We start from the raw sequence: 17,628 nt of genomic DNA on the forward strand, positions 1-17,628 counted from the left end.
CCTTTCATCAGATAGATATTTTTTTTTGAATATTTCACTCAAATTGTGCACCAGATCGTTGGATTTCAATTCAAAATATGCAAAATCTCTCGTGCTTGGGAGGGGGTATCCCCCTTCTAAACCCACCCCTCCCCCTCTGTGCCTCTTTCCCTAGCTTAGTACACTTTTTAGATTTACAAAAAAAAAAAAAAAATACGAATGATTCTGAGTGCACAAGACTTATCACTTATATTCCGAAAAATCAAGGTTCCCTCATGTATAAGGGGAATTCGCCCTTTTAATCGACCCTTTCCTCCCTCAGCCCCCCCCCCCCCATCAGTTTTTTTTTTTTTGTGATTTCCCAAAAAAATGTTGATTCCATCATAATATGCGTATACGAGATATCTCAATTTCAACCTTAAAAAGGCAAAAGCTCCATCGGAAGGGAAGGGTGGAGATAACACTCGCCCACCCCCCCCCTTCCACCATGCATAGAAGTAGACTGTGGCTATACCCAGATCGTTTTATTTCAATTTTAAAAACACAAAAGCTCCGCGAGCGGGAGGGGAAATCCCCCTTACCCTATAAGCTCTACCTCACTAGATTTTATACATACACACAGATGGTGCACATTCGGAATAAGAGCTAAATTCCGTGATTTTCTTACTTCGATGAAAAAGTATTGCACCAAAAATTTGCACCAGATCGCTGAATTTCAGGTCTGAAAACGCAAAATCACCTTCGTGTGGGAGGGGATATGCCCCTATCTACACCCTCGTGTGCATGCTTTTTCTGTTTGATTGCTGAACTGCAGACAGCGTTCATGATATTCAGTGTAAGAATTAATTCAAGAAGATTATTTAAATGATACCATTTTATAGGCAAATTGTTCAATAATGATCTACACTAAAATATACTGCAACCTTAAACAAGTGGGACTGTTTAAACTCGTTAAAACGCGCAAAAAAAGGCATCAAATTGCACCATTTGCAACATCAAAATGCAAAAAGTTCTCACCGTGGGAGGGGGGACAACCACATTAACCACATTAACACAAGAAGTGTACTTAAAGGGGAAGGCTAGTAACTGATCAGCGGGAATCAGTGGAAATGCTGGGAGATGATTGTTCCAATCCTTATGGGATTCATTCAAGAGTTCATTGTATATCTATTGTTGTGTGAAAATGATTTGCTTCAGAATGGTCTCATATTCAAGTAATGTGCAGTTTAATGCTTCCAGGTTAGTGTCCCTGGTCAGTGACGGAGCATTAATCTGCACATTACTTGAATATGAGACCGTTCTGAAGCAAATCATTTTCACACAACAATAGATATATAATGAACTCTTGAATGAATCCCATAAGGATTGGAACAATCATCTCCCAGCATTTCCACTGATTCCCACTGATCAGTTACTAGCCTTCCCCTTTAAATGATACCATTTCATAGGCAAATTGTTCAATAATAATCTACATCAAAATATATTGCTACCTTAAACAAGTGGGACTGTTTCACGTCGATAAAACGCGCAAAAACATGCATCAAATTGCACCATTTAAAACATCAAAATGCAAAAAGTTCTTAGCTTGTTCTTACCGTGGGAGGGGGGACACCCCCCTCCCACAACCTCCCCCACCCTCCCCTCCCCCCTCGCTCGCTCCGTTCGCTCCGCTCCCTCGGGTTCAGTCGCGTTCATGATATTCAGTGAAAAGAATTAACATAAGAAGTGTCCATCAAAATATATTGCTACCTTACACAAGTGGGACTGTTTTACGTCGATAAAACGCGCAAAAACATGCGTCAAATTGCACCATTTAAAACATCAAAATGCAAAAAGTTCTTACCGTGGGAGGGGGGACACCCCCCTCCCACACCCTCCCCCACCCTCCCCTCCCCCCTCGCTCGCGCCGCTCGCTCGGGTTCAGTCGCGTTCATGATATTCAGTGAAAAGAATTAACACTAGAAGTGTATTTAAATGATACCATTTTATAAGCAAATTATTCAATGATAATCTACATCAAAATATATTGCTACCTTAAACAAGTGGGAATGTTTTACGTCGATAAAACGCGCAAAAGCATGCGTCAAATTGCACCATTTAAAACATCAAAATGCAAAAAGTTCTTACCGTGGGAGGGGGGACACCCCCCTCCCACACCCTACCCTCCCCCCTCGCTCGCTCCGCTCGCTCGGGTTCAGTCGCGTTCATGATATTCCGTGAAAAGAATTAATACATGAAGTGTATTTAATTTATACCATTTTATAGGCATATTTATCAATAATAATCTACACTAGAATATACTGCTACCTTAAACAAGTGGGACTGTTTCACGTCGATTAAACGCGCAAAAACATGCATCAAATTGCCCCATTTACAACATCAAAATGCAAAAAGTTCTTACCGTGCGAGGGGGGACACCCCCTCCCACACCCTCCCCCCCCCCCCGCTCGCTCGGGTTCAGTCGCGTTCATGATATTCCGTGAAAAGAATTAATACATGAAGTGTATTTAATTTATACCATTTTATAGGCATATTTATCAATAATAATCTACACTAGAATATACTGCTACCTTAAACAAGTGGGACTGTTTCACGTCGATTAAACGCGCAAAAACATGCATCAAATTGCCCCATTTACAACATCAAAATGCAAAAAGTTCTTACCGTGCGAGGGGGGACACCCCCTCCCACACCCTCCCCCCCCCCCCCCCGCTCGCTCCGCTCGCTCGGGCTCGGTCGCTTCGCTCCCTCGCAGACTAACCGCCCCCCCCCCCAAGATCAAATCCTGGCTACGCCGTTGGTCTAGGAACAGTGGCGTAACTACGGGGGCATGGGGGGGGGGGGCACGTGCCCCCCCATCCGCTGGTTAAAAAAAGGGAAAAAGGGGGAAAAAAACCTACGAAAATGGTAATTCAAGGGTTAGTAAACTGCTTTTGAAATCGACATGAAAGGATGATCAAGAAAAAAAGATATTTTTCTAAGATTTCTTTTAACCATATAATTAAAGAGGTATAACATTGTTCAAAAAGCCCGGAGATGACAAAAGATTGTGATTCAGCGTGATTCCTGGTTGGCATTTTCAATACAAGCAGGATGTGCGCAGTGTATTCAGAATATCGGAATGGCAAAAAGAGTCGCTGCAATGTTGCGCAATGTTTGATAGGTTGTACACATTTGCTATCAAAGCTTGATCATTGATTTTGCAGTGTTGCTTCACTATATCAAAATGCCTTGCATTGCCAATGTTAAGACTTGACCTTGGCTATTTCCTAACTTTTCCATCTATATGAAACACACACATTCACAAACAAAAAACAAATTAGGGGATGTTCTATATAAAGTGCAGATTTTGGACATCCTTCTCCCACTTGGTCACTTCGACGCCCCCTCGCTGGTCATACCTCCCCCAATCATGAACATAAACCGACACCTTTGACTACCAGTGGCGGATCCAGGGGGCGCACCGGGCACCCCCTCCCTCCAACGCGAAAAAATATACATGCAGCTACAAACGACATTTTTTGGACGGTAAAATGTCAAAATTTTCAAGCTCGCTCGCTTCGCTTGCATTTAATCGTTATGCAATTCTCTTGATGTTGCTGTCAGTAATTGCTAGCAGTTGCGCCCGGTGCGCCCCCTCCCCTTAATTTCTAAAGCGAAAAAAATATAGCTACCAACGGCAGTATGGGGGCTTAAAATGTCAAAAATGTCAAGCTTGCTCGCTTCGCTCGCTCGCATTTAATCGTTATGCCGTTCTCCTGATGTTACTGCCAGCAACTGCCAGCAGTTGCACCCGGTGCAACCCCCTTAATTTCCAAAGCTCGATCGCATTTAATTGTACAGTTATGCAAACACCCCCCTCTAAAAAATCCTGGGTACGCCTATGATCTGAACAACTGTTAAATTCGTGAAGTACTTGGATGTAACCATCACTCCTGATTTGAAGTGGACCCAACACATCTGCAATACTGTCATTAAAGCCAATAACGTCCTTGTATTTCTAAGACGCAACTTTCACGTAAAATCCGCTGATGTCAAAGTCACAGCTTGCAAACATTTTCTCGACCAATTGAAGAGTTTGCTCCCTCTGTTTGGGATCCATTTTCCGAGAACCTAATCCACAAAGTGATGATGGTCCCTAGAAGAGCTGCGAGATTCACTTTGAATCGCTACCAAAATACCTCAAGTGTCACTATAATGCTGCAAAGGCTTGATTGGACCACTCTGCAACAGGCTAACAATTATGCACAAAATACACAATGATCTGACTCATCTTTCGGCACAGGACTATAACATCAAGCAGGTTACTCAGTTGACAAGAGCCACCCAACCACATTTTTATCAGATACCATACTCTAGAACTAAATCGCATCGCCATTCGTTCTTTCCGATATAACAGTGAGGAGCTGGAATTCTCTGTCCTCGAAATTGTTGCAGCGCCATCTGTGGGAGCATTCCTTAACCGACTAACGGCTGATCACAGCCGCTGCGGCTAGTCTGTCTTTTGTTCCACATTTTTTTTTTGTTATGTGCTTGTAGATATCTATAAATAAACAACATTACAATGTAAATAACACAGTCTGCAAGAATCTTCAGCTTATTAAAGGAGGCAGACCTAACCACGAGAAGAAGAACTAGACTTGGAATTTGTCAACACTGACAAATTAGGTGATCCGATCTTTTTGAAAATCAATGATTTGAGTCCTGATCCCAATAGGCATGACCGTAAAGGTTTCATCTGTGTTTATGGACATTGGCCGTGTGATGTTTGGATTCTCATTTAGAAAAAAGGGAGTCAGGCCTGCCATCTTTGGTGCCATATTCCGTATACACTATAATGAAGATACAGAATGAAGTATATTAATTGACCGTTGACCCCACTTTGCACAGCCAAGATGGCATCTGAGAAAAAAAAGTGGTTATTTTGTGAAATGATCCTGGTAACGTGGTCTTTGTGTGTGCAAAATTTTGGAAAGATAGGACATGTATTCACCAAGATACAGGATGATACATTTATGACCTTTGACCCTTATTTACCTGCAAAAGATGGAGTTCGATCAAGTAGTTGTTACCTTATAAAATAATGTACGTCACATGAACTAAACCTGTGCAAAATATGGGGGTACTAGCGAATGTCTTTCATGTGTTATTGCAAAGAAATTTGCAAAAAGAAAGAAATATGAAAATACATCGAAGCTAAGCTTTGATTTAAGCGAAGTTTTTCGACGTGATTTCGACGTCGTATGAAAAAAACGGACGATAATTAACCGATAGCGCAAAGTCTCCGCTAGAACATATTAAAATCTGGGAGAAATTCACTTTAGCATAAGTGAGATAGTGCTCGATAAAGACAGTCATGTTAATTTTCATTTCAAGAAAAACTGTACTCCTATATAGAGATAACTCGCAAATGGGTCAAATTTGACAAGGTTACCTTCAATCTATTTTTACGAGATGAAACTGATAGAGTATTAAATTAGCTACAGCATACTGAAATCTGGGTGAAAATTTGCCAAGGATAAGTGAGATACGCTCGAGTAAACTTGAAATTTGATGACGTCATTTTGAAAATTTACTTTTTTGATTGTATTAAGAAATTTAATATCTTTTCATCATTTTTCCAGCATCGCCAACCCATGGAATGACATGTACAACTCATCAGCTTTAAAAATATGTAAGGAAAATTGGGGGTCATTGTCCATCCTGGCGAGTAAATTCGGATTTAAAATTGGCGGTTTTTTGGCATTGTTGCACTGTCTATCGCCATTGACGCGCGCGTGGAATTTCAACTTTGACGGACCCGTATGACGTCATATTGAGTCGGATTGACTTGAAACTTGGTAGAAATATTCCTTGACATTTCAGGCATCCGATAGTGTAAAAAATCGGGAAATTTATATTGCATATGAGCTGTGCGTGCGTATATGCGCGCGCGCGTTCGCGTCCGTCCAATTTTTTCAATTTTTCAAAAAATGCTCCAAATGGTCTGAAACGTGTGCAAAAAAAAATTGAGCTCGATTGGAGGATACAAATATTTCAACGCGCGCGTACGCGCACGTTTTTAGGGTAGGCCTATAGATGAATTTTGACAATATGAGTAGAATTAGCTTGACTTGAACTATATGTGACGTGAATTTCATTGAAAAATTCCATGCCATTAATGAGTGAAATGTGTTTTCATATAATGACGTCATAGTGACGTCACGGTCGACTGATCACTATGATTTTATAAAATTTGTCGTCTTTGGGACATGATACATATTTGGTATAAATTTGAAATTGATAGGAAGAGCACTTTCTGAGCTAATCGATACACAACTTTTGAGGAGAAATAAAGAAGAAGAAGAAGAAGAAGAATACCCAAAGAATCCGTACAGATACAGAAGGTGATCCGAGAGGATTTTCGGATCACCAAAAAAGAAGAAGAAGGGAAGAAGAAGAAGAAGAAGAATAAGAAGAAGAAGACATGATTAAAGATTGTCTGTACACTGTTTTCAATAGTTTGATCTTGTGTCTTCGGATTAGAATCTATACACATGTATAATAATGATGATGAAAATGTTTTTTTTTTTTTTTTTTTTTTGGGGGGGGGGGGGGGAACATGCATAGCAGCCCGCAGGCTGAATTACAAACATTTTACATGAATAAGTGTGAGAAAATTGAAATTCAATAATATAGAAAAAAGGCATAAAAAAGAAAAAAAAAAGCGAACAAACAAACACATTATGGTTAAACATTGCACAATGAAATTTAACATGATCATTAATGGTCATGTCATGTACCTCCAAACGTGTGTCTATTCCAAAGTATGCTTGATTACAAACACCAAACAAATCAAATAAAACCAAAGCCAGTACCGAAATCAGATGATTGACATGTTTTGCTCGTTGTACTTAATGCACACATAATGCCCATGGAAGCTGCAGGACTTAGTGTGAAGTTGGAGAGAAGAGAGAGAGAAAGAGAGAGAGAGATAGATAGAGAGAGAGAGAGAGAGAGAGAGGGGGGGGGGGGGAGAGGGGTAGAGGAAGAGGGAGAGAGGGAGAGAGGAGGACGTATCCCAGCGTGTTTCAGAGAGGGATAGAGAGAAGTTTAAGAAGTTGCAAAAAGGAGATGTAATCAGGATGTTCAAAATCATATTAAGAAATGAAACAAACAAGCTTTAACTTAATTTTAATTCAAAGATTGTAACTGTCATATATAGTATATATATATATAGCATACATTGGCATGCATATAATATACACATACGCTCGGAACTGTTGAGTTTGAGTTTAGTCTTCATTGAGATTTTAATTGAGTTAATGTTGAAATATCATTATATTTGTATTGAACACTATTTTTTTAATATGATGTCTTGATTATCCGTATAATATATATATATATATATATATATATATATATATATATATATATGTATATACAATTTTTATTTTTACAGTAAACAGATGCTCTAATAACTAGTTGTATTATTAGCTCATTCCTTTTAATTTCTTCTCCATTTGTAATCAGTGCTTTATATGCGTCTTTTCTTCGTTGTTTATCTACGAAAAAAATAGAATCGCTAAAGTCTATTATTACAAGGACGTATATATAGCAATATATTTTTATAAAGAGTATATATAGCATAGTAGGATTCAAACAAGCACTTGAAACTTTTGTTGAGTCTGAGTTCAGTCTTCATTGACATTTCACTTTCTACCATACCCCTATACGTATCAGCGCTCTCCTTGACAACGCAGCTCCAGGGCAACGCACTACGCGCATGACGCGCGTAGCATTGTTGTTATGATTCAAATTTATCATTGTCCATCATTGTCCATCATTGTCTTTGCACTGACGAAGGTCTGAGGCAGACCGAAAATTTTGTAATAATTTTTCTTACTGTTTTCGACCCAGTAACTGATCACTTGCTTGATTAGGAGAATCCATGATTTCACTGCTTATCATATCGAATTCCCTGTCCTTGAAAATTGCTGCAGCGCCATCTGTGGGAGCATTCCGTAACCGGCTAACGGTTCATCACAGTGGCTAGTCTGTCTTTGTTCTCCATAATGTGTGCTTGTAAATATCTTTAAATAAACAGTATTATAATGTACATAACACAGTCTGCAATAATCTTCATCTTATTGAAAGAGGCAGACTTAACCAAGAGATGTACACTTGTACATATAGTCTGGTAGGAATGGGGGGTCCCCATGCACCCCCCGAACACATTTTTTTAACTTACTTTTTTGTAACCCTTAGGGTGTCTAGTTAATGATTTTTTTTTGTTCCCAAGAAAAAATCGTGTCCCATGGGGGTCATTGGCGGCCATCTTGGCAGCCATCTTGGATTTTCAGGGAAAATCATTATTTTCTATAACTTTTGAACTACACAGTATAAAATTAAAAATAAAGCATTTTTCAGGGTAAATGTGACACGAGGAATCGATTGCAATGGTTATTTACATGATTAAAGCAAGTTTGAAACAAGAAAAGACTAAAAATATGCAAATTTCCGTGTCATTTTCGCCGAAAAATACCCAAGTAGTTTAACTTTTCAATTACACAACATACAGGGACAAATAAAACAGTACTCCAGAGTTAATACGGCACGAGGAATCGTTTGAGATAGTTGTTTACATGATTAAATCAAGTTACATACAAGAAAAGTCCAAAAATGGGAGGAAAACCAGTGTCGTTTACTCTAGAAATATTCCCAAGTAGAACATACATGACAATCTCAAACCTCCTAAGAGTAAACTAACCACTTTTTCTTAACACGGTCTGGCAGGAACGTGGGCGGGGGTCCCATGCACCCTCCTTTTTGTATCCCTTAGGGTGTCTATTTGATTTTTTTTTGTTGTTTACAAGTAAAAATCATGTCACATGGGGGGTCATTTGCAGCCATCTTGGATTTGCGAGGAATAGCTTTAATTTCTATAACTGTTGAACTTTCCAACATACAAGGACATAAAAATAATATCTCCAGGGTAAATTTGACATGAGGAATCGATTGAGATGGTTATTGACATGATGAAAACAAGTATGATACATGAAAAATCCAAAAATGCGAAAAAAAAAAACAATGTCGTTTACTCTGGAAATTGCCCAAATAGTCCATATACATACATGACAATTATATACCCCATATGATTGACTAACCACTAAAGTCTTAATAGTCTTGTAGGAATGGGGGATCCCCATGCACCCCTCAGGGTGTCTATTTGATTTTTTTTTTTGTTTCCAAGTAAACATATGGGGGGGGGGGTCATTGGCGGCCATTTTTGATTTGAGAGGAAAGTCAGTAAATTCTGTAACTTTTGAACTTTACAACATACAGAGATAAATATAATATTTCTTCAGGGTAACTGTGTCATGAGAAATCGATTGCGATGGTTATTTATATGATTAAAGCAAGTTTGATACAAGAAAGGCCAAAATACGAAAAATTTGGTGTCATTACACTGTAGACTACCCCAAATCCGTACACATACATGACAGACTACCTCAAAAAAAAATACTTAGCACTTTGTCTTTAGATCATAGCTCAAATATGGTGTTTTGTATATTAAAAAAAAGATGCAACATGCAACTCTAAGCATTTTGACGCCTCACTTGTTGAAATCAAATGAAAAATGTAAGCACGATGGCAATTCATATGCAGATACCCCTAAAATAGCAGATCAAAAGATGTGAACATACAAATTTTGATCACAACATGTGAAAGTGACTTATCAACAAAATTCAAACCTAAAATATAATTGGACACTTTTTGTGTGCATTTTTTATTTCATTTAATTTTGTATTTGAAGAGTTTGAGTAAGGGTACTTTTATAAAGGAAATCACTGTGCCAAAATGCTCTGTCGGTTTCACCAATTTAGGTGCCAGATTGTTATCATTAAAACTTATTTAAGATTAAGTTAACTCTTTATGGAAACCCCCTGTGTGCCACGTTATTCTGAGACACGAAGGTAGTCATGCTTTGAGAAAGAATTCTGTTATTCCGATTTGTATAACTTCTACAAATTTCTGTTAAGATGGCCATAATAGTAGGCAAAGTCAAAGAGGAATGCCAAGCTTTGTTACGATATTATTTGCATGACGAATCTATTTTCAATTTTTCTTTTGAACGACCAGTTGCTACATTACTGTAAAGGCATGACTTTCGCCCATAAAACCGTGACAGAAACTTAGAATGTACGAGCAAATCTAGTTGGGAACATCGCTTGATAGTCGACCACCACATAGAATGCAAGTCGTATACGAGAGGAACAAAAGCGCAAGAAACGCTTTCATTGTGCCGCGGGATTAGCAGTAATTAGCGGTTTATCGATCGGTCTTGGCGGCTTTGTTTGTTGAGCAGAATATGTGAAGTTAGCACGCCGTCGACTGAGTCGGACGTGCGAACATGGCACATAAAGAGTTAAAAATGGTTTATTCAAACGTATTTGTTTAAAGCCTTCCCGTCTGAAAAAAAAAACAACATATGAATTTTACTTGACAGCCAGAAATCCACTCTATATGTATATATATATATATATATGTATATATATATATATATATATATATATATATATATATATATATATATTATATATATAAATATATAAATATATATATATATATGTGTGTACATATATACATATTATATGAATATTATATGTATATATATATATATATATATACATATGTACATATATTTGCCGTTTTGGTTTTTCATACATATCAAGTATGGAATTAACGTATATCGAAAAAAGTAAGACAATATGACTTTACTTTGTCTAAAGTATTCTGAATTCTCATCCTGTGCAATCATACAAACCACAGATGCGGTAAGCGATATGTTAGCTTCTGGCTTTACACTTCTGTAATTTCCAGTCATCATCAATACGATCATTGTAATCAATATCTGGCTCCTCCTCTTCATCCTCCTCTGTCTACGCAGTAACTTTCTGAAGCAAGTCAATGAGGGAAGGGGAAGGATAGGGCCACTTGGCCACACCGGATCCATGATACCGAAGGCTGTCTTCTGCCACCTTTGTCCAGGATAAACGAGGTAGCGCACCAGAAGATTGGCTAGTCAGATCGCTTGAAGATGGCAAGGTGGTACCCGTCGTTCACACATTGAAAGTGTGAAATAAGGTTGCCTCTGCCAGGTGGGAGCAAGGAGAAATCCACCTTGGATTTGGTCATCAGTTGCTCGCCCTGTCCCACCATCTGTTTCAGCATGATGCTGCGAACGCCATAAAAATAGACTTCTCCCGGGCCTTGCTATACATTTTACGCATGTGAATGCTTCAATGTCATCTGTCACCTCTGGCTCCACAGACCACCCATCACCAAGATTTGTAAAGTCGTATTCTAAGATTTCAGTAGTCTTTGATATGATATAATACTGAGCAACTTATTAGATTTCAGTGAAATACTTCTGAAATCATCATATCAAACAACTCTCACCTGAATGCTATGTGGGTGGCTTTGTAGATTCTTTAGGAGTCCAACTTTTCCCAACCCATGAAGGCACTTTAATTGTTACATCTACCCCGGTGAAAACATTTATACATGTACAGTCCAAGTATTTTGGTACAGTAATGAGCTCCCGTTGATTCTATATGCAAGTTAATTGACATTCACAACCTGGCAATACGTGACCGTCTGTTTATTAAGAAAGATACTACATTGTAGAATGGATTAAGCATGGACCAAGGGGATCAAGAAAATGTGTGTCTGTATTCTTCGCCAAAGCTACCTTGTATCCAAGCTTAGCAGCGCACTTGAGGTAGAGCACGGCCCTGGTGTCCGTCTCCTTGAACTGGTTAGACAGTCACTCATGGATATTGCACCATTGTCTCCTGGAACATGACATTGTGAAAACAAAAGGAATGTATAACAGAAGTCACATTCTCTGAAGCTTAAGTGATTCCTGTTACATTCTTCTTGTTCATCCAATCATCCTAGGGGACAAAAAGCTCTGTCCATGAGCTGCTGTCTAACCAGGAGAAGGACACCAGGGTAGCGCCCTACCTCGAGTATTCCACTATTAAGCTTGGGTGCAAAGCAGCTGTGGTAAGGAAACCAGACACAGGCATTTTCTTGATCTTCTTGCACCATGCTTACTCCGTCATCCTCACTATCTTTCTTGATAAATGGACTGTCGAGCATTGCCAGATTGTGAATGTCCTTGAACTGGCATACAGAATCAAAGGGAGCTGGCTACTGTACCACAATATACTTGGACTACATGTGTTTACAGCGGAAGATGTAACAAGTGCCTTCAAGAGTAGGGGCAAAGTTGGACCCCTAACGAATCTACAAAGCCACCCCATGTAACACACAGCATTCAGGTGAGAGTAGGATATGACATTATGATTTCTGCAATATTTTACTGAAATGTGGTAAATTGTTCAATATTACATTATAATGAACACTGCTGAAATCTTAGAACATGACTTTAAAATGTGCCAATGTTTTTATCCCCAACTTAAATCTTGGTGATGAGTGGTCTGTAGAGCCAATAAGAGGTGACAGAAGACATTGGAGCATTCACATGCCTAATGTATGACCAAGGAGGTATGGCTTCTCTCATATAAACCTCCTTGGTATGACCATAAGAGCTGGAGAAGTCTATTTACAGCAGCATCATCCAAAGTAAATGATGGGAGAGGGCGAACAAATGACAACAAACTCCAATGTGGATTTCTTCATGCTCCCACCTTGCAGAGACAACTTTATCCCACACAGTGTGACCCTTTGCCTTGCCATCTTAAAGAGAGCTGACCAACCAATCTTCTGATGCTCTATGACCACTTTGAACCTGGGCAAGGATAGCAGAAGATAGCCTTTGTTATGATGGAGCCAGTGTGGTCAAGTGGCCCTTTCTTTCCGACCTCCCTCATTGACTTGTTTCAGAAAATTACTGAGGAGATGAAGGAGGATGAAGAAGAGGAGCCAGACATTGATTACAACGATCGTTTTGATGATGACTAGAAATTAAAGAAGTGTGAAATTAAAAGCTGATATATCGCATAACCGCTTCTGTGGTTTGTACAGTTACACAGGATGAGAATTCAGAATACTTTTAGGAAAGCGAAGTCATATTGTGTTTCTTTATTTTTTCAATATACGTTAATTCCGTACTTCATGGAAAGCATATACACATGTCACAGATGTTAAAATATATAGATGATGACTGGCGGCAGAGGGAACATACCCAATATATATATAGTACTTATTTCAACCCAAACTAGAATAAGACCAGAGGGTCATTACGTGTACGCTCTCTTTGTTCATCCCTTCCACCCCCACATTATATGAGGGCAGTCATCTCAACCACTTACCTTATAGCCAGATCAGCGAACTTCAATCTCCATTTTGATCCATCGTGTATACCCCTCCCTGTTATGTAACATTGTGCTTTGCGTATGAATTGTTTTCACATTTTTTCTACTTGTTGTGTAACATGACGCGTGAACTGTTTTCATGCACATTTTACCCTTCCTTTGCTAGACAAAACCCGGTAAAACTTGGCCGAGAAGGTCGTTTGTCTGCTCTGGTTGTTCGCAAGTTCACTTACCCTCTCTTTTTAAAGCTGAATTGTATGAGTGTTTAAACAGCCTTGGCGTTTTACATGCTGATTTTTCATCACATGCCTAAGAAATATTTGTCTATCCCACCTCCGCCCTTTTCCCCCTCCTCATCAAACACTTTTATTCTTCTTCTCTCCCTTTTTTATATACGTGAGTGCTTAGAAGTCCACTGTTTTTCCACACCTTGCCAAACAATATAAGTTACACATGCAATCAGTGCGTTTAACTCCGGGACGATTGAATCGGGAGCGGAGGTGCAGGATATACAGTACATCCTTTTCCGAACAATAGGCCGGTTTATTCATGCATCCAAAGGTATTTGACGCTTCCCCTGAGACTTTCGAATGATCTGTTGTTGTTTTTGTTCCGTGTCACCTTTTGTAAGTATTATATTCAGCTCGCATACAGCTGTTGCCCTGTCTGCCCCTGCGAGGGTTATCAGTAGAGTACGGACATGTTCACTCATTTAAGCAGTTGTCCGACATGTGTTATGTCAGCAAATTAACTTAAATCTGTTTCATTCGTGCACTGGTATTCACACGTTGCAAGACTTTGCTATTAATATTCTATGTACATTGGATTATAATGTACCCCAATTTGGATTTAACTTGTCGTCATCCCAATACTTACAATGTTTTCAGAGGTATTCGTTTTCAAAATGCCCATGGATTTTGTAATCATGTGTATAATCCAGTTTCAGAGGGTCATTATGTGTAGCCTCTTTTTACTCATTCCTTACACCCCCCCCCCCAATTGAGGGCAGTCACCTCAGCCACTTACCTTTACAACCAGATCAACTTCATTTTGATCCGTCCTGTATACCCCTCCCTGTTATGTAACATTGCGCTCTGCGCATGAACTGTATTCACATTTTTCTACTTGTTATATAACATGACGCGTGAACTGTTTTCACGTTTTTTCTATTCTTTTGTAAGACATTGCCTTGTAAAACTTGGCCGAGAATGTCGTTTGTCTGTTCTGGTTGTTCGCAAGTTCATTTTCCCTGTCTTTTAAGAGCTGAATTGTATGTGTGTTTAAACAGTCTCAGCGTTTCACATGTTGACTGAACAACTCATGCCTATGAAATAATTGTCTGTCCCACCTCCACCCTCTTCACGCTCCTCATCAAACACTTTGGTTTTTGTTTGTTTGATTGTTTTTTGCTCTTTTTTTTTTGCTCTTTTTTGATAAGTGAGCGCCTAGTATTCGATTGTTTTTCCCCACTTTGTCAAATAATACAAGTTATACATGCAATAATACAAGTTATACATGCAATCGGTACGTTTAACCCCAGGACGGTTGAATCGGGAGCGGAGGTGGGACATACAGTACATCTTTTTCTGAACAATAGACCGGTTTATTTATTTATGCATCCAATAATGTACGAATAACGCTTTTCCTGAGATTATGGAATGATCTGTTGTTGTTGTTTCTTATCACCTTTTGTAAGTCTGGCATTCAGTTCGCATACAGCTGTTACCCCATCACCCCTGCGAGGGTTATCATTATCATCCTTATAGCACGTTCATGTTTACTCATTTCAGCAGTGTTGTCCGACATGCGTAATGTCAGCAAATTAACGTGAACCTGTTCCACTCACGTATTGGTATTCACATAATATAAGACACATTTAATGATATATAAGTACATATAAGTACATGTGTATCCCAATTTGAATTCAACTTGTCGTTATACTCATAATGTTTTAAGTGGTATTCTTTTTCACAATGTCCAATGTCCAATCGAGGGCAGTCACCTCAGCTACTTACCAGTCCTTCAGATTAGCTACAATTTCAATCTACATTCTGATCCGACCAGTCCTGTAAACCCCCGTGTATATCCCTGTGTATATTATACTCCTCCTTGTTTTGTAACAGTGCACGTGAACTGTTTTCACATTTTTTTTCCTCATTTTTCTGCCTGTCATGTAACATGACGCATTTGTTTTCTCTCTTATTCTGTAAGTCAATGCCGGGTGTAACTTGACGGTCGTTTGGTTGCACGAAAATTCAACCACCCAGTAAAAACTGAATTGTATGTGTGCTTAAACAGCCTTAGCATTTTTCTTGCTGATTTTTTCAACACATGCCTATGAAATACTTGTCTGTCCCACCTTCGCCTTCTTCATCCTCCTCATCAAAACACTCTGTTTGTTTGATTATTTTTTGCTCCTTTTACACGCGAGTGCGTTTAATTCCACTATTTTTCCCATCTTGTCAATCATTACAAATTAAACTGTAGTTTTTGTACACATGCAATCAGTGCGTTGAACACCGGGAGGGGGTGGAATCGGGAGCGAGGGTGAGATATACAGAATGAATTTACAGATATTTTTTTTTCATCCTACAAATCAATAATTTTTTTAGACAATATTCATAACTATTTCCTACAAGCAGCAAATCTGTTCAAATTCGGGAGCTATTTCTATGTCCGTTTACATGCTTTGTACTGGTCCAGTCAAAGTTCTCCTACAGACTTTGACTGATTGTGTGTACGCTTTCTACCTATATTGTTTATGTAATTTATGTTCTTTTCCTATGCTGTTTATGTATTTTATGTTTTTGTTTATGTTGCCAGAAATCTATCTCCATGTGAATTTGCCTACTCGCTGTACTATCCGTGAACCTGGGGCTGTTAGTGCTTCCCTTGTGCCATTATATTTCATTCCTTTACAAACTCGTCAGTTGACATGCCTTCATATACTTTATGACTCTCCTTATGGCTAATCGACTCAATGCAGCATTTGATTCCCTTGATGATGATGAACTCTTTGATTTGTTTAGAAGCTTCCCTTCGGAATTAAGTCGTACTCAGTTACATTCGTCTGCTTTTTTTGATAATTTTATTGCCAACAATGTTAACGCATCTTCAAAAGATTTATATAATGCTTTTGATTTTGAACATGACTTAACTCCAACTTCTTCTAAGTATGTCACTGTTGATCAATTCAAAGATTTTACAAAGAGTTTTTCACAATGCACTTTTTCTATGTTACATCGGAATATAAGGAGTATTAATAAACATTTTGATGAATTACAGATATTATTAGATAACCAAAATAAACATCAAATTTCAGTGATAGGCTTATCTGAAACATGGTTATCATCTGATGATAATTTGCCGTATGCATTAAATGGCTATGATTTTATTGTTAATAACAGAGGGAACAGGACGGGTGGTGGAGTTGCGTTATATTTATCTCAAAAATTTGAATATGGTGTTTGTGAGGAATTCAATATTATGAATGATACTTTAGAGTCCCTGTTTGTGGAAATCATCATTCCGCAAAGTAAGAATATTATGATTGGTATTGTTTATAGACCCCCAAGTTCAAGTCCTAAAGATTTTCTGGATTGTATATCAAACTTATTAAAAAAACCTCATTTTATTAATAAAAATATTTTCATAATGGGTGATTTTAACATTGATTTGGTTAAGAATGATGATAATGCATATCAAGAATTTCTTGAAATGTTTTTGTCAGCTTCTTTTTTGCCATTAATTTCGAAGCCAACTCGTGTTACAAATCATTCCGCCACCCTCCTTGATAATATTTTTACTAATTCCGTGCAGATTTTAAATTCTTCCATAATTTTATCTGATATTACTGATCATTTCCCCATTATAGCATGTTTTGACCTTAAACATTGTGTTGATAAGTTTCATTCTTTTTCATCCAGACGTAGAGCTACACCAGAAAATTTGGCTAGTCTTGGTGCTAACCTAGACAGGGCTGATTGGTCTAGTGTTTATGATAATGATGATATAAATGTATCGTTTGAGAATTTTTCAGGGATAGTTAATAGACATTTAGATGAATATATTCCCAGATTAAAAGAAAAGTCAGTTAATTATAAAACGTCCCCCAAATTACCATGGATTACAAAATCTCTTCTTCGTTCAATAAATAGGAAAAATAGGTTATATTATAAATTCAAAATGAAAAAAACTGAGAAGTTAAAATATAAATACACTTCGTATAAAAATATTTTAACGAAGATTATACGATTGGAAAAGAGAAAATATTATATGATTCAGTTAGAAAAATATAAACATGATATGAAAAATACATGGAAGG

General features: G+C 38.2%; 1 protein-coding gene across 1 annotated transcript in view; it reads left to right on the forward strand.

Annotated features, from left to right (window-relative positions):
- LOC140236294 (uncharacterized) overlaps positions 1 to 12,951 on the forward strand; it is a 35,963-nt gene extending 23,012 nt beyond the window's left edge. The window contains exons 8-10 of the mRNA XM_072316248.1: positions 11,293 to 11,320; positions 11,923 to 12,030; positions 12,874 to 12,951. Coding sequence (XP_072172349.1) covers positions 11,293 to 11,320; positions 11,923 to 12,030; positions 12,874 to 12,951 — 214 coding nt within the window. The remainder of the gene's footprint in view (positions 1 to 11,292; positions 11,321 to 11,922; positions 12,031 to 12,873) is intronic.
- Positions 12,952 to 17,628: the final 4,677 nt, after the last annotated feature.

This window comes from Diadema setosum, chromosome 12, assembly GCF_964275005.1.
Source record: "Diadema setosum chromosome 12, eeDiaSeto1, whole genome shotgun sequence".
NCBI lineage: Eukaryota > Metazoa > Echinodermata > Echinoidea > Diadematoida > Diadematidae > Diadema > Diadema setosum.